This window comes from Carcharodon carcharias, chromosome 2, assembly GCF_017639515.1.
Source record: "Carcharodon carcharias isolate sCarCar2 chromosome 2, sCarCar2.pri, whole genome shotgun sequence".
Taxonomy (NCBI): domain Eukaryota; kingdom Metazoa; phylum Chordata; class Chondrichthyes; order Lamniformes; family Lamnidae; genus Carcharodon; species Carcharodon carcharias.
The window spans coordinates 141,441,117-141,462,542 of NC_054468.1; the positions used below are offsets into that span (position 1 = coordinate 141,441,117).

Consider the following 21,426-nt stretch of genomic DNA (forward strand, 5'->3'; position numbering starts at 1 on the left):
AATACTAATTTATAACATTTCTTAATTACTTGTACTGCTAAAACAAATGTCAGCCAAACAAGTTTCTTTATAAAAACAAAAAAACTGCGGATGCTGGAAATCCAAGACAAAAACAAAAACAGAATTACCTGGAAAAACTCAGCAGGTCTGGCAGCATCGGCGGAGAAGAAGTTTCTTTTTTTAAAACTTGACTTTCTCAACCAGCTTTCTGTATTCTCCTTAAAAGGACTGATTTCTTACTGGGATACTGTTTCACAGGTACAGAGCATTGTTCAGTATCATACTCAAATGGTTGTTATTCAAGTTTTCAAGATGGAATGATGCATTATCTGCGCAATAATTGATCAAGGTACAATCACAGTAAAGTTCGACCATGCCATCAACCTGCATCTGAAGATACGCAAGCCCAGCAGAGCTGGTGGATAGCCATTAGGGGAAACAACCATAATTTTCCTCTTTTGAACACAGAGGTCATGAAACCATCTTTTAACCCTTCCTGAGATTAATTAACAGTACAGACTAGAAATCAAACCTAGTACCTTCCTGGTCTGCAAGGCTCAGCTACTCAGTCATCAGGCAGCTTCCAAAATTTAGTGTTTGTTAAAATGATATTGAATATGCGGAGTAGATTACAACAATTTAGAGTGCAAGCACTGTCCAAAAATGGAAGTAACTCCCATAAATGGTGAGAAAACTATAACTTACGTATAACCATCTGACATGAACTTCCATGATCCGGTAAGGGAGGAAAGCATTCTCAAATCATAGGTCTTATGTCTGTGAACTATCTTGCATTCCATCTGTTTGGGTAGACAAACTGTGCTCGTCTTCCATTCAAATGTTGTTGAGCAATCAAGGGTCTCACTCAGCAATTCAGGGCTTCCATCTTCAACTGTTTCATTACATTTGAAGATGACTGTCGATCTCCGAGTTGCAGTTGCTAAAGTCATGAATTAAAACAGTTTATTAAAATAATTAGGTGAAAGGAATTAAATGTTTCAGTGACAGATAATCATTTTTATCATTCCCCTTTCATGTTCAAAAGCACCAGTAATAGTTACGTACCATTACTACAGAAGCCCCATGCTTTGTCCTTGTTATAGTCATCGGTTGTTGCACACCACAGAAAACCATCTGTATTCCCGTCAGTCGTACATTCACTGTAGGATTTACTGAGATACTTAAAAGGGAATCTGCAAAGCTCTCCTCTTTCAGTCACTGTTAAAGACATTGAGGAAAAAGAAGCACATAAGTCACTCCAAATGCAGGAGCTAAAGGCTAAGCTGGTTGATATAAGGCATTTGCTTATATTATTGCTTAAACAAATAAAAACAAACACGTAACTCCTGCCACTATCTGTCACTCCTCATCTTCCTGTAAATCTTCTATTCTTTCTCTCTGGATTTTCTGGGCATCTAGTACTCACCCAGCTGGCATCTTCATACATGAAGAGATAACCGACCATGCCCATCCATTCAGCTATGGAGAGCATAACAATCCAGTCAGGTCGTGGTCATACCCGAGATTCACATATAGCAATGATTCCTGCTGGATGTGCCTATGAACTGGGAACCATGGTAGGTTTATTTCCTTTCTCCAGCCCAGGGCGCTGAGGCAAGTTGCAGTTTCCTATATTACTGCCCTGGCTAAGGTCAGCTAATTCAGAAGAACCCAAGAAACCTGGGGTGCACCGGTACTCCAAAAAGTGGTGTCTCTATCTAGTAAGGTTTCAGACAAAAAGGCTGCATAACTTGCTACTTCCAAGCACAAGGTGACTGACTGTACAGTAATAGATTTTAAGGATTATGATTCACAGTATTTTCTTCATAACATACATAAACAAACTAAATTAACTTCACCCACTACCTTTTGGGCACAGATCACTACTCCTGTAGTGCAAAATCAAGGCCTGATCCTGGTGTTTGTATTCCAGGGTCATTGCTTTTGGATTTCCAAATGAAGCTGCTTTATCTCCTGAGACCAAGCAGACAGCACTGTCTTTACACTTGTTGCCAGGTACATCGGTTACTGCTGCACATATATTAAGGTAATAAGTCCTCTTTCCAGACTGAACCTGAAGGATCAAGAATACTGTCAATTATTTCAAGAGCATAATCTAGCAAATTATAGAACCATTCTGCACGAAATAAAATATTTTAGATGCAAATACTCCTTGCATGTTAAAAGTCACAAATTTTACCATATTTCTATGGGGACTTGTTTCATTAAATGTTTAATTAGAAGGATTCGATAATAACTTTATAATGGATATTCATTTAAGCCTGTTTTTTTAAAAAAAAGTTTCCCAATTAAACAAGAAGGGCGCAAAGTTAGCTTCCTTTTATGGCATTAACTGACCTACTTGGTAGAACAATTCATCCACAGTAAATTCACACTACAGGTTTCACACTGGTGCATAGCACTTTCAATTTTGCATCAACTCTAAAGTAGGTGCCAAGGTGAAATAACTCAAGTTAAATAAGGAGAATTTATCACCAACAAGGCACCTTACCAACATGGAGCCAACTTTCAATTTTGGCTGCACATAAGAGAATAGGATGAACAAACTCACATTGATAGCACCTTTCAAGATCCCAGTGTCACAAAGCACTTCACAGGCAAAGAACTTTTGAAACATAGTCGTGTTGTAATGTACAAAACATGGCAGCTACTTTGCACACATTAAGCCCAAATGGTAAAAAAAAAATGATTATTATAAGTGATGTTAATTGAAGGATAAAAATTGGCCAGGAGTCCCCTGCTGCTATTCAAAATAGAGCCATGGAATCTTTTACCTATATCTGAAGGGGCAGCTGGGGCCTAGGTTCATCAGACACTACAACACTGACACGATGCATCAGTCGAGAATGTATGTTGTCTTTGTACAGATGTTTGAACAGGTGACCTTCTGACTCAAACCAGAGTTAAGGCCGATATCTGCATTACTGGTGCAAAGCAAAAGAAAATTTTACAGTGTGTACAGATCCTTAGAGATTAGTGAAAAATGCTCAGGCTCAGTCTCCTGATCTATTTCATGCCAGCAAAAGTCCCTTCCTCCCCCTGGACCCTTCTGCTTTCACATTCAGAGCCGATTCAGGAACTACTATGGAGAAACAATACTATGGAGAAATCAGTCTATGCTGCAAGGAAAAGGTTGTAACAAAGTATAAAGACCAGTCGTAAGAAATTTAAGGAAAACTATTTATGGAAGACTATTTATTAAGGAAGACTATTTTATTATTGACATTCCTTATCCATTCTACATCCATTATGATAGAAAAAATCTGGACTTCAGACTAGATAGGAGATATATCCAAAAATGCAAAAAAGATTTACAAGGATCATACTGGAACAGAGAGATTATAACTAGCTAGGATTTTTCTCTCTGGAAAGAAGACTGAGGTGGCCTGAAAGAAGTTTTTAAGATAATGATAGGGTAGGCATGGAGAAAGCATTGAGACTTGTAGACGAAACTAGAGGCCTTAAATATCATGTAGTCACCAGTAATTCCAATGGGGAATGTAGGAGAAACTTAGCACTCGCGTAAAAAATGAACAGGATGCAAAGTACTCTTTAATACCTCTGCAACACCATCTGTGCCCACAAAATCTCTTTCTGGTTTCTAATCAGCCCCACCTTTCCTTTGGCTACACTTTTACTATTTATACACCCATAAAATGGCTTTATGGTTCCTTTTTACGTTACCTGCTAATCTATTCTCGGTCTCTGGGTCACACCCCTGTATTTCCTTTCTCAATTCTCCTCTGTACCTTGTGTACAGCTTGGTTCTACACTGAATTATGAACCAGATATGTACCATAAACTTCCTGTCTTTTCTTTCATTTTAATCTCTATGTTTAGTCATCCAGGGATTTAGTTTTGGCTGCCCTTCCTTTCTGCCTTCTGGGAATGCTTCTAATCTGTCAGCATCATTGGCTTTCCCTTGATTCCAGGATGTCCACTCAGGGTTATAAGGTTCTGCCGTGGGTCTTCATGTGACTTAGGCCGATTTTCCACCTGCAGATCTTTGGGCACTTGGGGCAGGGTATTCAATGAGGTAGTGGGATCTGGAGTGCAGCATTTGTTTCCTTTCTTTTTATTTCTCTGCTGCTGCACTACCTCAGTCAGCATTGAGGTGTTGAGACTGGAAGTGTCATGCAGTTTGATTCTGAGTGATTGGTAGCAAGTTCCTTCCATTCATTAAGGTCAATGTTGTCATGCTTCAAGGAGAGCTTCAGAGTGTCTTTTAGGCACTTTTGTCTTCCCTTTGAAGATTAGTTATTTCAATGTTGGGAGAACAGGATCTAGCTGGGGGGAAAAATTTCAGTAATGTGTAGCCAGTCTATCGAGAAGCTGATTCTAGTCTGTACTCGGTTATCAACTCTAAGGTTTCCCATTGCTCATTTACAATTTTACCTGCCAATCTGAGATTCCAAATCCAGAGCAACAAATCCCTTTCCAAGTCACTGAAATTGGCCCATCCAGCTGAATACTGCCACATTTGATGTTTACTTCTCCATTTCCGTAATTACCCTAAACCTAACGACATGACAGTTACGGCTCCCCAAGTGCTCTCACTCAATCATGCTCGACTTCATTCTCCAGAACTAAATCCAACACTGTTACTTGTTGACCTGGAAACATACTGATCTAGAAAACTTTTGGACATATTTCAGGAGTCCCTCCCCCTCTCTGCACTTTACACCGTTTTCTCACCAGTTATATCAGATAGTTAAAAATTCTCAATCACTACTGTAATTCTGCAATTTACCTGCAAATTTATTCCTCTATTTCCTTCCCACTATTTGGTGACCTATAGCACAGGCCCAGCCGGTGTAATAGTTTTTCTATACTTCCTCAGTTTTGAATAAGTCTTGTTGCTGAATCCGTAGGTCCACAATTCTCTTTCTAGTGCTGTACCATTGATCAATATTGTTTATCTGCCCCCAACTTCCTTTGCAACTTTCCTAATTTTCCTGAATCCATTGTAGCCTGGAATATTAAATACCTATTTCTCTCTTTGTTTCAGCCAGGTCATTGTTACTGCCACTGTATCATGATCCCACTGCTACTTACCATGCTCTGGGCATTTAAGCACAAGCACTCCAAATCCATCTCAATCTCACTGAATACACCCCCCAGTATCTGAAGCCCAAGCCTGTGAAAAGGTAGATTTTTAATTTTAAAAAAACCCTGCAGTTTAAACGCTTACCAGGTTCACCCTCACTCACCACACTGCCAGCATCTGAAGTCCAATCCCACCCGTACCCTTGCTCAGCAGCTGAAGGCCACCCACCACCCTCCCCCCAACAATTCTTGTACCCCCCAAATTTCCATTCTCGGGTCATGCAAAATCTGGGGCATTAAGACAGGGTCATAGTGGGGGAAAAAGTTTGGGAAGAACTGCATCAGTCTTTTACTTATCTACATCCTTTGCTTCCTTAGTTCTCTTTGTAGTTGAAGAGGCTCCCCATTTTTGTGTTGTCTGCAAATGCTAATAATGTGTTTGCCATTCCCAAGCTCCAGCTTATCACACTGTTCACTTTCCCATAATCAATGTGATTACCTGGTATCTTTTTCCTGTCAAAGGAGACAGATTGAACGTGTGATGTAACTGCTGATCAGTTAGTGAACAGCCAGATGCAATCATCGAATCTGGACAGACCAGTGGAGTTGCCCATTCAAACACAAAGCTGCAGTCTGATTTTCTCATCATCTTTGGCCTTCCCTGAAGAGAAAAATTGTCTCAGTATGGATCACCATTTGAGTACTTCAAATTTAACACCATCTTTCCAAACTGTTACAACATACAATATTAATATAGTGTAGACATGTAAAGAGAGAAAATAATACAAAAAGCTTTGCAAATGGACTATCTCGTACAATTATTTACATGAAGTCCATCTCACAGTCATTATTTACATGGGACAATATAAGCTTTATACTGTTTCCTACTCTATTTTAATAAACTTTATACTCCAATTGTAGAACAGCCAAACAGGTTTCTTACCAAGTCTACACCTCTAACACAATGAAATACAATGAGGGAGTCATAATTCAAATTCTGGTTGGTTTGGCAGGTGGTATTACTGTTAAAAGAAATGTAGATTTCCCGAGTTGTTGGATTAATCTGTGGAGGTCCAGAGATATAACCAATTGCCTAAAGTGAAAGAAACAAAAGCAACTTATTGAAGCTGAGATTTTAAACATTAATTATCATTTACTTCAGCTGCAATGCTTTGGTCTGAATGCTTCTTTTAAAAATACATGTGAAGCACATAGTACTACTATTATGGAGAAATACACATTTTAAAGATTTAAAATATTTCAAGGAAGATAGTCATTTAATTTTCCTGTTTTGAAAGGAAGAAACTAGCCAATCCTCTACATCCAAAGCATTCCCAGTGGAAGAATCTAAAGACAGTCCTCTTTCAATTACAGGTATACCTCTAAACAATTTATACAGGGTCTTTAAGATAAAACATCCCAAAGCACTTCACTGGACCATCAAACAAAATTTGACATTGAGCTACAGGTATGCTAGAATATATGGTGATCGAAAGCTTGGTCAAAGAGTTAGGTTTTAAGGAGCATCTTAAAGGAGGGGAAATATTTTTATTTATTTTTATATTTATACGTAGAAATTGAACTCAGGGCCTAGGCTGAAGGCACAGCTGCCAGTGGTAGAGTGATGAAAATATGGTATGCTCAAGTGGCTGTGGTTGGTGTAGCCAACCGATTTGACGACTGTAAGGCTGGATGAGGTTGCATAGATAGGGAGAGGAGAGGAAATGTCATGAAGAGATCTGAAAATAAGGATAAGAATTTTAAAAGTTAAGGCAATTCTGGACCTGGAGCCAATGTAGGTCAATGAGCACAGGTGTGAGAAGTAAATTGGGCTTAATGCGAGTTAAGTGCAGCAAAGCTTTGATGGGCTGAGGTTTATGGAAATTGGAAGCCAAGAGACTGGCCAGGAGAGCACTGGAACTATGAGTCTAGAGGTAACAAAGATATGGATGAGGATTTCAGCAGGTAATTGAGACAGTAACAGAGATGGATGAGGTTACAGAGGTGGAAGTAAGCTGTCCTGGTGATGGGAGAAAGTCCTGGTGATGGGAGAAGATGTGATGTTGGAAGTTCAGCTCAAGGTCAAATAAGACACCAAAGTCATGAATGGTCTGGTTTAGCTTCAAACAATGGCTAGGGAGAGGGATCGGTCAGTGGCTAGGGAAAAGAGTTGGGAACAGGGGACAAAACTATCCTTTCTGGTCTTCCTAATACACATCCTTGTCCATCAAACCACAATCCTAGAGTCTCAGGCAGTGCTACATTGCCAGAGGCTGTGTCTTTCAAATGAGATGTTCAACTGACTAAATCAGTGGTCCAGGCGGATGTTAAAGATCTCATGGCATTACATGAACAGGAACAAGGATTCTTTCAGTTTCTGACCTACAGTTCTCCCTCAATCAGTATCAAAATGTTGAGGGACCTTGCTGTGTATAAAATGACTGACTTGGCTGCCTACCAAAAACTGTGAAGTGATTCATTATGTGAAGCACCTTGGGATATCAAAACTATGATAATGGGATTACATAAGTAACGATAATTTTCTTATCTTAATCCCTTTAGTTCTTATCTAGAAGAAAATAGCTGGAGGTCTGTTGAACACATTTTAATGACATTACAGCAAGACAATATGTACAGGAGTTTAGTAAGCAGGGGATATTATTGATTATCAGGGATTCAAAATAACAAGACCATGTGCAAACTTTCAGACCTGGATGCTATCAGTGACTAAAGCCAACAATAAATTGAATGAAGGTTTTCAACTAACTTGAAAATGCAACCAGCCAGGTCAATCATGAACTGTTGAGAAGAGCTAGTGTACATAAACAACACAAGAATTGAAGCACATTAACAGCACAAGGCTTTAGTTTTATTAGTGAAGTCTGGGGAGGAGCTACATCTTTACACAGTTCCTGTCTGATATCTAGTAGGGATGGATTGTAGGTCATACAAGATTCAGATTTTTGTTATACTCAGCAACAAAAGACAGGACATTCATGGGCTGGTGCTAAATTAGCTGCACTTCAGTCATCCCAAATAAGAGATGTTACAAATGGCACTTCGTGACACTTTTCAGTGGGTGGGAGGGTGGCGACAGGAGGCAAATAGCACACAGGGAAAAAAAAATGTCTTTTTGTTATCTAATGGCATCTGCTGAAAAATGAGTGCGCGAGAGAAAGACAGAGAGAGAGAGAGAGCGCATTCTTGAGAGAACACACATGAGCACGAGTGTGTCTATGGACATTGAGTAAAAAGGATTGCGCTGAGTTTTGTGTTTCCTTTCCTGCAAAGGTTTACTATATGCAGACATGAAAACCATTTTTACAAGCTTTTGGAGAATTGTTGGGACTCTTGCACCCAAATCCCAGCAGGAATTGATAACCTATAAAGGGAACAAAAAAGCTAGTGGGGGAAAAAGTTCAAGTGTTTCTCCCTTGTATGATTGCCTGTTCAAAAGTGTGTGTAAAATATGAACAAATTAGAAAAAATACTGTTACCATTGAAACTATAATGCAATTGAAGTAATTTTAAAAAAATAGCTATCTTGATATTTTTTAAATACAACTTTTAGGCAATTATATCTTACAATTCATCCATACAGAAAGCAACACTAAAACTTCACAAGGAGGCAACGAAGAAGCTAAATATTGGCTGAGGATGAATTAGATTTGAGAAATAGATGGTTGAAGGGAGTAGAGACTTTCATATCCCTTTCTTTTGCATCCCACTTAATGAATGTTTCTTCAAATAAAAATCAACAGGATACAAAACAAAGCATCACTGCTGCCCTAAGCAAATTCACCAGGAAGTAATGACGTGCCGGGGGGAGGGGAAGAAGAACTGCTCAGTAGATTTACCAACCTTATACACGAGTAATATATTCACTGAAGAACAAACAAGGTAAAAAATATTTGCACAGGAAGGGATAGTGATGTGTTCCTCCTAGGCAGCATGGGAATTTCAAGTACCAGGTCTGACATGGGCACACATTCGGGGTGAAGTGTCGCCGATTCTCAATGCCTGAGCTCAAAATTTCAAAACTCAAGGAGATGGAGGTAATCTGACACATCCGGAAGGGAAAGCAGTTTATGGGGCGAACGCATTTTGGAAACTTTAAACCAAAAGCAAAATAATGTGGATGCTGGAAATCTGAAATAAAAACAAAATGCTGAAAATACTCAGCGTATCTGGGAACATCTGTGGAGAGAGAAACAGAGTTGACATTTCAGGCTGGGTTTTAGAATATTAAAGTGTAATTACCACATATGTCAATAAGGAGAAAGTAGTTAGAAAAAATATGCATTTGAACAACACTCTTCACAAGCTCTGGGTATCTCAAAATGTTTTACAGTCAATGAAATACCATTGACATGCAATCTGGGAAGCATAGCTAGCAATTTACAGAGCTAGATTCCACAAATAGGAATATGACAATGAACAGATAATCTATTTTTTGGTGTTGGTAGTGGGGCAAGTACTGATCTGCACAAAATGAAGAACTCCCCTGTTCCTCTTCTAATAGTGCCATGGGATTTTTTTTACATCCATCTCAGGGGAAGACAGGGCTTCAGTTTAACATCTCATCCAAAAGCTGACACTTCCCACAATACATCATTCCATCAATTGGAGTGTGACTTGAACACACAACCTTCTGACTCAGACATGGGTGGCACCAGAGTTGAGGCTAGCACCTTGGCTTAGAAGCAGCCAGCACGGATTTCAAATAGGATGATCATGGGTGTTAAATCTCTGAACTCTTTTGACAACGCAAAAGATGTGGAATGAGAGAAATCCAGTGGGTATAGTTATAGCCAAGCAAGCCTTTGACAAGGTACCACACAAAATTATCAAAGATGATTAACCAGTCTGGAATTTGGAAGAACAACAAACTGGATTAAACATAGTTAGAAGAAAGGAAAGAATAGGAATTAAGGGCAGATTTTCCAGACTGGTTATGAACAAGTTGTAGTGCCTTACATGGTTCAATTTCGGGGTCTTTTTGGATATCCTATGCAAATACTGAGAAACCTCAACATATAAAAGGCAACAAAAGCACGGCCTCAAGATTTGCTCAAGTAGAGACAAAATGCTGCTGCCTCCTAACAAGCAATGCATAATTTGTTTTTTCCCCCAAAATATATCTGCCATGTGAAAAGGTTGGTGTTCCTAGCTTTCTCTCCCTTCCCATATTCAGAAATGACTTGGGCTTGTCACTAGGATGTAAAATGTAGCGAAGACAGAATGAATTTCTCTGATATTCAGCCAGAAGCTGATGAAAACCACAATGTAGACTCTGAGAAGCCCTTCAAAATAAAGTTCTTATATCTGTACAGTTGCATCTCAAACACATTCCAAAATACCAAGTTTTCAGATTTGGCATCATAGGAACATATATAACCAACAACTTACCATAGGTGGTCCATTGACAGGGTCCATGCACACAGCTGAGCCAGGAGGACAGGTAACCTCTGGGAGCGGATTCAGTGGCTGGCAAATGCTGATGTAAAAATCGGGAGTATCATCATGACCATTATCAGCAATATCTTCATCCGCTGCAGAATAGTACCCAGTATTCAGGATCAGAGGACTTAGGTCAATAATTGAGCTCCCATTCTTCACTGAGCATCTCACCTAGCCAACAAACCAGAAATGACAAGAAAACAACAACCAAGTTACTTTGTAATATGAAAGAAAACAGTCAATTTATTTAAGGGACAGATAACCATTCCTACTTATCTCAACACATTTTTTATTTAAATGGCAAAAGTGAAAAACTCATCCAAGTTAACAATTAGAGAATTTAAAGAAAAGCTTTGTGTGAATAGGTTTAAAAAAATAAACTTAAGTTGACTGTGAACAATTAAAATAGAAAAATGTGCCCTTAAGGTTACTGATTATAAAGTTTCTGTAAAACCTCTACCTCATGTTCACAGGCCAACTGTGTGTGCCAAGAAAAGTAATGAGTGCACGTCTTCTCATCTGAAGTCACCAGAACAGGTCCAGTGCCTGCACCCGGAGTTGAGCCACAAACAAAGCTGAAAATGCTTCTGTGGCGCAAGTTAGAGTTGCTGGAACAGGCATCACCCCCGTCGTAAGTGAGCCTCAACACTTGATCCACATAAGTCACTTCTTTGTTGAAACGTCCGGCATTGATTGCATTCTGGCCTTCTTGAATACACACACCTGTGAAGTACATGAACATTACTGCTGGAATCATATCTCAAGACTGAATTTTTATTTTACAAAATGGAAGAACATTGCATGATCTGGACATTTGGATGCTAATCTGGGATTTTTTTTTAAAGTCATAAATTCACCTTGGAACTATCAGCAAGCAGGCCTCTTCCAAGAAATCACCTGACCTTTATGGTACTTGAGGAAGAACTGGTTGTTTGTTTTGAACTGCAATCATTTTAATTGATGGAAAAATGACTGAAAAAGGTTGATAATTGCTGGAAATCACATAGCTGAGAGGAAAAAATTTAAGTGGTGAACCTGTTTGATATGAAGGCAGTTTTGTTGGGGAACAAGCTGAGAAAGGAAGACTATCCTTAATTGGCTCCCTCTCTCTATCTTGCCTAAAACTGTGGGGCTATCAACCTGTAGCCAGAGAACCCTCACCTGAGTGTAACTAATCTGCATCTGGACCTGCAAAGCTGCAACCAGCTGTTGAGAACTTCCACGTATCCACCAGGACCAGCGGCCCATTTTCACACTAGGCAACTCCAGGTCGACAGCGCCAAGACCCTGCAGGCTTTATCCTTTATTTTATAAGGCCCACCTCTGCAGAGATACCGTTTGTCCTTTGTGTGTGCATGCACGTGTGCTGGGGGAATTCTTTGGGAAGAGATAGATAGTTATACTTCCCGATTACAATTGTGTTAACCAGTATTTGCAATTGTTAAGAGCAGTTTTGTTTTAAAACAAATTAATCGAGTTTTTTGAAAAAAGCCTGGTCAGAGTCTCTTTTCTTCTGGGTGCTATAGGTATAGGTATACAATTGGCCATTTCGGTGAGAAAATTAAACACTTAAATTAATGATAAGGCCTGCGAGTAGTGGGGCTTGATAATTTGTGCAGTCCTCCCATCCCGGTTGTGATATTATTACTTTTCAATTAGAACATCTGATCTTTAAAAACATTCCCAAATATGTTAACTGCTTTCATTCTGCAATATTCACTATATTAAGTGTACGGAAAATGCTTGCACTGTTTAGTGCACAATTCCACATCACCATCAGTCAAGTGATTGCCAGCTGCAGGACAGGAGGATGGATACCTGCATCACCAGCTTGGGCCAGAAGACTTCAACAGAATATTACACACATATATGATGGGTGTGCTCTCTAAAATGGGGTTTGGGGAAGAAATGTATAATTGGATCGAACTTCTCTACACAATTATCAGCAGCACAATAGCAAACAACAGATTTTTAAGCAAAATTGAAGTCCATGGGATTACAAGGCCAGTGGCAGCTTGGTAATCGGCTAAAGGACGGAAAACAGTAGCGGAGAATAGTTGCTTTTCCAGATGGAGGGAAGTATTCTCCAGGGCCGGGATGTAGATATTTAGACCACTGCTCTTCTGACATACATTAATCACCTGAATGTGGGTATGTCGGGCATAATTTTAGTTTGCTTAAGACAAAACTCAAATGTAGTAGGCACCCAGGAACAATTAAAAATCCTTAGCTAAATAGCTAAAAGGCCGTTAAAGTTGGAACTTATGGAATTGAAGGCGAATTATTGACCTGGTTAAGAAATTGGATGAGCAGAAGACAATTTGATATAATGCACAAGTATTCTAATTGGCAGGGTGCAATTAGTGGTGTTCTACAAGGATCTGTATGGGGGCCTCAACTATTCACAGCATGCCTTAATGACTTAGATGATGGGATAGAAAGCCACATATCAATATTTGCCAATAACACAAAGACAGATGGCAATGTAAATGGAAGCATAAAATTAGAGATTTTGATAGATGTAAATGGGCAAAACTGTGGCAAATGTGATGTCATCAACTTTGGACATTAAAAGGATAACATAGGGTTCTTTGAATGATAAATCTAGAAACAATACAGGCCGAAAGACACTTGGGCGTCCTGATATATAGAGCAATAAATTATCACAAACAGAAATTAATAAAAAAGGCTAATAGATTGTTGGCCTTTACAGCTGGAGGTCGAGAATATAAAGGTTGGGGGGGGGGGCTTCAGTTCTAGCACGCCCTGGTTAGGCAACATCTGCAGGATTGAGAGCAGTTCTGTGCACCACACTTTAGGAAAGATATAATGGCCTGGGAAGCAATGCAGAGTAAATTTACCTGAATTATACATGGATTCCAAGTTAAATTAAAACAATGAGCAAGGAATTTAGAAAGTTTAGAGGGGGTATGATCAAAGATTAAGATATTGAGAGGAACAGATAGAGTAGATGGAAACCATTTCCACTATTGGGGGAAGACAAGGACTAGTGAACATGGTCTAAATATTAGAGCCAGCTATTTCAGGATTGAAATTAAGGAAACACCTCAACACAATAAGGGCAGAAGGTAATTGTAACTCTCTTCCATAAACAGCAATGGACTCTAGGTCAATTACTAATTGTGAATCGGAGATTGATAGATTTTGTTAATCAAGATATTAAGGCGTACAAGGTGAAAGCCTATGGAGTTGGGTCACAGATCAGCTCTCTCATTAAAAGGCTGAATAGGCTCAAGGATCTAATTGGTCTATTCCTTTTCCTATTTTTGAGGGCAGCAGGACAAGTTTTGGGGCGGGGGGCACAAAAGCATATTGCACCCTTGGCTTTATTAGTAGGAGCATTGAGTACAAAAGTAGGGAAGTCATGCCATTTTTTTTTAATATCAAACCCTGCCTAGGCCTTAGCTGGACTACTGTGGCTAACTCTGGACCCACTTTAGGAAGGAAGTCAAGGCCTTAGAGAGGGTGCCAGGAATGTAGGGCTTAAGTTATGTGGAGACACCAGAGAATCTGCAGTTGTTCTCTTAGGACAGAGAAGGTTAGGGAATAATTTTATAAAATCATGTATGGTTTTAAGAGCAAATAAGGAAAAATTGTTTCCAGTGACAGAAGGGCTGGTTACAAGAGGGTAAAAATTACTGATAGGCAACAGAGCCAAATATGGCATGAGGGAACTTTTTTTAATGTTACGAGTTGCTGTGATCTGGAATGTACTGCTTGACAGAGTGGTGAAAGCAAATTCAATAGCAACTTTCAAAAGTGAATTGGATAAGTATTTGAAGGGACAAATTTTACTGTGCTACAGGGAAAGTGCAAGCGAGTGGCAATAAGTGGATAGCTCTACGAAAGAACAGCAAAGGTACAGTGTGCCAACTAGCCTCCTTCTGTGCTATATAATTTTATGATCTTGCTTAGGAGAGAGGGGTGATCTTTGGCTGAATTAGACCGCTCCAGTAAAAGATATTCAAAATAATTTCCTTAATTTCTAAGGGGAGCACTTTGAATTAAAAATACTTTTATCACTTTCCCCCACACCCCCTCCCCCAACTTTTAAAGCATTACTTTCCTTTGATATGTAAAACCTGCATTCTTTGGCATCATTCTCCATTTAATTAGGTAGAGAACTAAAAAGAATACTTGGTAAAGGCTCAGTAGAATGAATCCTAATTTATACATGGGCTAATTGGAATTTAGTTAAATTGAACACAACCATCTTAAATAAATTTGATCAAACAAAAAACACAGCCCCGCTACCATAGAAGCATACAATGGGTTTCACTCCAGAAATACTGCAACACAGGGTGCAAATTGATATATAAACAACAAATTATATTTATATATGTCTTTAATGTCATGAAACATCCCAAGGCACTTCACAGGAGCATTATAAAGCAAAATATGGCACTGGGCCATGTAAAGAGATATCAGGTCAGATGAAGAAAATCTTGGTCAAAGAGGTAGTTTTTAGAAATGTCTTAAATGAGGGGTTGAGAGACTGAGGTGTAGGGAGGAAATGCCAGAGTTTGGGGCCTAAGCAACTGAAAGAATGGCCACCAATAGTGGAGCAACTATGCTTGGGGGTGCTCAAAAGGCCAGAATTAGAGGAATGCAGATATCTCGGCCTGTGGGGTTGGAGGAGATTACATAGATAGGAGGGGCAAGGCCATGAAGGGATTTAAAGATAAGGCTGAGAATTTTGAAATCAATATAAGCAATATAATTTAGGTACCCCTTCAATACATACCAACATCATCTCCTAAACATCCTGTGTTTTGCACCTTATTGCAAACATTAAGGCGAACAAAATTTCCTCTGACTTTATGGTCATATACAATGTAGCCTTGATTGATTTGTAGTGAGTTTAGGTCAAATAAATGGCCTGGATAGATAAATACGCAGAATTAGAAACATCATCTGCAGGTAACTTTGGAACAAATCTTCAGTTGGATAAGTGAAGCACAATGTTTTAAAGTGAGAACAAAATATATCAGCTCATAAAAAAGTAAAAATTTCTATGCAAGACAATGCCATTGTGGAACACAGCTATAAATTTATCCTTAAAGAAAACATTTTTTCACATAAAACACAAGTTGAAGTTAACAAACGTTGCAATCTTTGAATATTTGCTATATCTGATTAAGCATTAAAAGTGAGGTAATACTCTTCTTTAGAAGAGCTATAATGCTGCAGATACTGAAAACCAGAAACAAGAACCAGGTAATTCAGGAAATACCCAGTTGATAAGTCAGCATCTGTGGTAAGAACTTGAAGTAACGTTTCAGTTGTGGATCAAGTTCTGGTGAAAGCTGTGCACACAAAACATCAGTTCATCTCATGTTCTCTCCACAGATGCAAACTGACTCCAGTGTTTCCAGCTGTTGCTATTCTTGCTTAGGATTATGCACGTTATTTTGATTTATCCTGGGTGCCATCTAGGAGCAAGTTAGTTTCATTATAGATTTTGTGAAGACAAGTTAGGTTTCCAGTTAACAATCTGTTTTCATTTTACCACTTGTTGCTTTCTGGGCCTCTTATTACATTTCCATGTCAGATAATGTTTTGTAATTAGTCTAATTGTTGACAAGAGTTCAATGTGGAGCTTACTGCTTCAAGATTTACAGTAAATTTCATCAAATATGTCGTCACTATTTGGCCTTTTCAAAAGTGATGTTCCCACAAAATGCATATTACTGACCTGTAACTGGGTTAGTGACAACACAATCATTGTGTACAATCTTGGTCACTGGGCAAGCGACAGCCGTAAACCACAAAAACGTATACTCACAATCTTGAATAGCAGTGATCAAATCTGGCTGTGTGTTCTACAGAAAGATACATTACTTTTAAAAGGCACATTTGTATTATCTTACAATGGCAATAAGCATTTGCTGACCAAAGTTCTTTTTACACTAGTTTTGCCAATATAGGTGACAAAACTTCCCAATTAGCACCCATACATTTGACACTTTAAGTGCACTTAGTGGGTTTACTGTCAGATCACAGCCAATTATTTTTTGAGGCAAGATTCTGTTCCACTTCAGTGCATCCCAGGTTACAGCACATTCTACCTATCCCAGACAAAATTTACTTGAACTAAACAAATCCTATACATCTTTATACAAAAATAAAGTCTGTAACCAGTTATCCTGGACAGAAATATCTGGCTACAGTTAATGCATTTAACTTCTTCACCATCTACATGTCTGACTCTATGAAAAGCTCTGCACCCCAGGGCAATTTTATACTTCAGTGGCCACCAGACTCAGGCTCACATATAAAAACAAAAAACTGCGGATGCTGGAAATCCAAAACAAAAACAGAATTACTCACATATGTTCACTTCTTTCATATTCTTGTATATATGAAACAAAACTGCACTGCATTATTAGTCCATTACCAGTTGTTTATACAAGTTGTTTGATCACCTTTCCACTTTCCATGCCATATTAGACCTACAGACCTGAACACTACATAAAAGTGATCAGGAGATTTGCCTTGCATTTCTCTCCAATGTTCTTCTTTAAATATTCTTGAATTTTGCTGTACACCTGCACAGCAGAGTATAGGAGCAGTGTGCGCAGAGGGTCATGGAGAAACGCATAATCCATTACTCTTGGATAGTGGGATTTATCTTCTGAAAGACTCACTTTAGTCAGCAATGCACATGCTCTGCCTAATACATTGAGCTTCAGTAAGTGAGCCTCTGCCATTCCACCTCAATGCAGCCACAGGAGGTGAGATCCACAGGACGAAATGCAACAGCTCAAAAGTTACTTTGACAGCACCTCTCTTTCTTATGGTGTCTTACACAAGGACAACAGGAACAGCAATTCTGTGGGAACACATTCCCAAGGGTCTCAATTCTGAATTGGACATATTGCTAGCCCTTCTTTATCACCAAATCAATATCCTGGAACTCAATGGCCTTGTGGGAGTATCGACCCTACAACAATATCAGCAGCTCAAGGGGAAGGCTGACCAAAATGCAGGGAAATTAAGAATGGGCAATGTCATTTTGCTCAGCATCATCTACACCCTGAGAACAAATACAGATCAATTTACACTAAAAATAAGGGAGCTAACAGTCCTACAAAGCTGGATTAGGTATTGCACATACCATTTAACGGTCAAAATTTCAGCGAGATTAGCTGGTGAGATATAGACTAAAGAGGTCCTTTTACTAATAATCTACCAGCTAAAAATAATTTACAGAACTAAACAATACCTCAGTTACCTTCTCGTACCATATTCAACCTGGGTGGATGCACAGAGCACACCAGTTGTACATTCCCAGAGACATGCATCCATATGGCAGTGACGCTTAATCAATATTTTGCCTCAGTTTTTATAGTGGAGGACACTAGAACCATCCCAATAGTAACAGGTAGTGCAGAGGATATAGAAAAGCAGGAACTTAGAACAATCACCATCACTAGAGAAAAAGTACTGAGCAAACTATTGGGATTATAGGTTGACGAGTCCCCAGGACCCGATGGCCTACATCCCAGGGTCTTAAAGGAAGTGGCAGCGGAGATAGTGGATGCATTAGCTATAATATTCTAAAATTCCCTGGATTCTGGAACAGTTCCATTGGATTGGAAAAATGCTAATATAACGCCCTTATTCAAAAAGGGGTGAGGCAGAAAGTAGGAAACTATAGACCAGTTAGTTTAACTGGTGTTGTTGGGAAATTGTTGGAATCCACTATTAAGGAAGTAGTAGTGAGGCATTTGGAAAGTCAACATGCAATCCATCAGAGTCAGCATGGTTTTATGAAGAGTAAATAGTGTTTGACTAATTTGCTAGAGTTCTTTGAAGATGTGACAAGCAAAGTGGATAATGGGGATCCTGTAGATGTGGTATATCTGGACTTCCAGAAGGCCTTTGATAAGGTCCCACACAAAAGATTAATACACATGATAAGATCACACGGAGTTAGGGGTAATATATTAGCTTGGATAGAGGATTGGCTAACCAAGGGAAAGCAGAATCGGGATAAATGGGTCTTTTTCTGGATGGCAAGCTGTAACTAGTGGGGTGCCACAGGGTTCGGTCCTTGGTCCCCAACTATTTACAATCTATATTAATGACTTAGATTCAGGGATAGAAGGTACTATAGCTAAATTTGCAGAAGACACCAAAATAGGTGGGAAAGTAAGTTGCAATGAAGAAATAAGACACTTACAAATGGACATGGACAGGTTAAGTGAATGGGCCAAAATTTGGCAGATGGAGTTTAACGTGGATAAGTGTGAGGTTATCTATTTTGGTTGGAAGAATAAAAAGGTGACTTATTATTTAAATGGAGAGAAACTTCAGAATGCTTCAGTGCAGAGGGATCTGGGTGTCCTCATGCATGAATCGCTGAAAGCTAGTATGCAGGTACAGCAGGTAATAAGGAATGCAAATGGAATTTTGGCACTTACTGCTAAAGCAAGAGAGAGTATAAAAATAGGGAAGTGTTGTTGCAACTGTACAAGGCATTGGTGAGACCACACCTGGAGTACTGTGCACAGTTTTGGTCTCCTTACTTGAGGATGTAGTTGCACTGCAGGCTGTTCAGAGGAGGTTCACAAGAATGATTCCAGAGATGCGGGCTTGTCTTACGAGGAGAAATTGAGTAGTTTAGGCCCATACATGCTAGAGTTTAGAAGGATGAGAGGAGATCTAATTGAGGTATATAAGATGCTAAAGGGGATAGACAAAGTAGACGCGGAGTGGATGTTTCCCCTTCTGGGGCATTCTAGAACGAGGTGCCATAGTTTTAGGCTAAGGGGTGGTAGATTTAAATCAGAGATGGGGAGGAATTACTTTTCTCAAAGGGTCATGAATCTGTGGAATTCACTACCTAAGGGTGCAGTGGACGCTGAGACGCTGAATAAATTTGAGATAGACAGACAGATTTTTAATTAGTAATGGATTGAAAGGTTATGGGGAAAGGGCAGGAAATTGGAGTTGAGGCCGAAATGAGATCAGCCATGATCAGAATGAATGGTGGGGCAGGCTCGAGGGGCTGAATTGCCTACTTCTGCTCCTAGTTCTCATGTTATGTTCTTATGTCGCCCAGAAGGTTATCTTAGGACAATGGTATATACAATAGCAGATTCTTGATAAACAAGTGGGTGAAAGATTATCAGGGGTAGGCAGGAGGTTATAATCACATCAGCCATGAAATTACTGAATGACAGAGCATGCTCTAGGGGCCGAGTGGCCTACTCCTGCTCCTAATTCATATGTTTGTATGTAGGTCATATGTCCCAGGCATCGACAGGAGAAGTAACAGAGTGTTACAGATTAAATAATCAAGTTACAAATTAAGCAGACATGCTTCAAGCATCACACAAGGAACCCAAGAAAAATAAAGTAAAACATAGACTTGAAGGTCGGCTTTCCACATTATAATTCAATGATTCCTACATGTTTTTCATTCCCTATTTTCATCTAACTCAGAGTAAAAATCTTGCTCCCAAACTAAGACTTACAATTGCATCTTTATCACATTTAAATCGTATGATTGTGGTCTTATTGCGCCTTCCATCAGGACATAGGTCACCATTTTGATACTGTAGGATAAGCAGACCGTGTTCTTCCCACTTTGGCCCTGAAACTACTTCACCAAGGTTTGTGTATTTGTTGCCATTCTTCAGGCAGGCAGCTGCATTCAGCGGACAGGCCCAGCTGCCTACAAAAGATGAAAAACAAGTTAAAACAAACCAATGATTAAGTAAATATGCAAACTGCTGAATAATTTTATAAAAACTAACTAGAATAAAATCAATGCACAAGAATTCTAACCACGTGATGTTTAACCTAATGCATAGACAAAAACAGAGTTCTCATAAAGAAGTCAGCTTTCAATCATGATGCAGCTCAGACACAAGTTCTCAACTCTTATTCAAATCCTCGCCAAATTATGTTAAACAAATATTTCCTTAAAATGCGGAAGTTATCTATAGATTTGCTTTCCAGAATTGTACATTCCCATCAGATTTTGGACTTGAATTTCCAAATTAATAATGCAGCGCTTCACCAATAAACTATTGTACACAGCACAAACATTAGAGTTTAGGCACAGCTCAAAATCCCAGCAACATCTGCTATGCCATTCCAGATATCACATTGAAAGGGATTTTTACAGTATAAATAGGTTATTTATCTTCCTGTAAGGATCAATTTGGTAGAATCCATTTTAACAGGCTGAATGGAATTGGTATGAAAAAAGGAACAAAGGAAAATAAATGAAGGGAAAGAAGGGCAGGAGGGGAAGATACTGCAATTATACAGCTTATTTTACCAGCTCAGGACATCCCAAAACACTATACAATCAAATAATTACTTTAAGTGCAATGTAGGAAATGCAGCAGGAAATTTGCACACAGCAAGGTTCCACAAACAGCAATGAGATAAGCAACCATATAATCTGCTCAAGTGAAGTTGGATGAGGGATATTATTGGTCAGGACACTAGGAAGAACTCTAATTATAGAATGATGCAGTACAGGTGGTGACAATTGAGCCCATTGTGCTTGTGACAGCTGATGGAAAGAGATGTCCAATTTAGTTCCAGTCACCTGCTCAGCCCCACGCTGAGCAATTCTCTCACCAGATACTTAACCATTTCCCTTTTAGAAGTTATTATCTGCTGCACCATCCTTTCAGACAATACATTCAAGTAATAACAAGCTGCATAAATAGATTCTCACCTCTTGTTCTTTTGCTTAAATCTGTCTCTTCTGGTCATGAAGCTTTCTGCTAGTGGAAACAATTCCTTCTTATTTACTTTATCAAGCCGATTCATTGTTTTGAACATCCCTATCAAATCTCGCCTTCACTTTCTCTGCTCCAAAATAAAACAATCCCAATTTCACTTGTGTCTCCA

At 39.1% G+C, this 21,426-nt stretch overlaps 1 protein-coding gene across 1 annotated transcript in view; it reads right to left on the bottom strand.

Annotated features, from left to right (window-relative positions):
* Positions 1-21,426, bottom strand: part of igf2r (insulin-like growth factor 2 receptor) — a 227,071-nt gene that overhangs the window by 33,290 nt on the left and 172,355 nt on the right. The window contains exons 31-40 of the mRNA XM_041211704.1: positions 20,031-20,230; positions 16,244-16,370; positions 15,293-15,427; positions 10,988-11,250; positions 10,477-10,698; positions 6,011-6,160; positions 5,567-5,728; positions 1,867-2,074; positions 1,066-1,218; positions 706-940 (exon numbers count right to left, since the gene is read on the bottom strand). Coding sequence (XP_041067638.1) covers positions 706-940; positions 1,066-1,218; positions 1,867-2,074; positions 5,567-5,728; positions 6,011-6,160; positions 10,477-10,698; positions 10,988-11,250; positions 15,293-15,427; positions 16,244-16,370; positions 20,031-20,230 — 1,855 coding nt within the window. The remainder of the gene's footprint in view (positions 1-705; positions 941-1,065; positions 1,219-1,866; positions 2,075-5,566; positions 5,729-6,010; positions 6,161-10,476; positions 10,699-10,987; positions 11,251-15,292; positions 15,428-16,243; positions 16,371-20,030; positions 20,231-21,426) is intronic.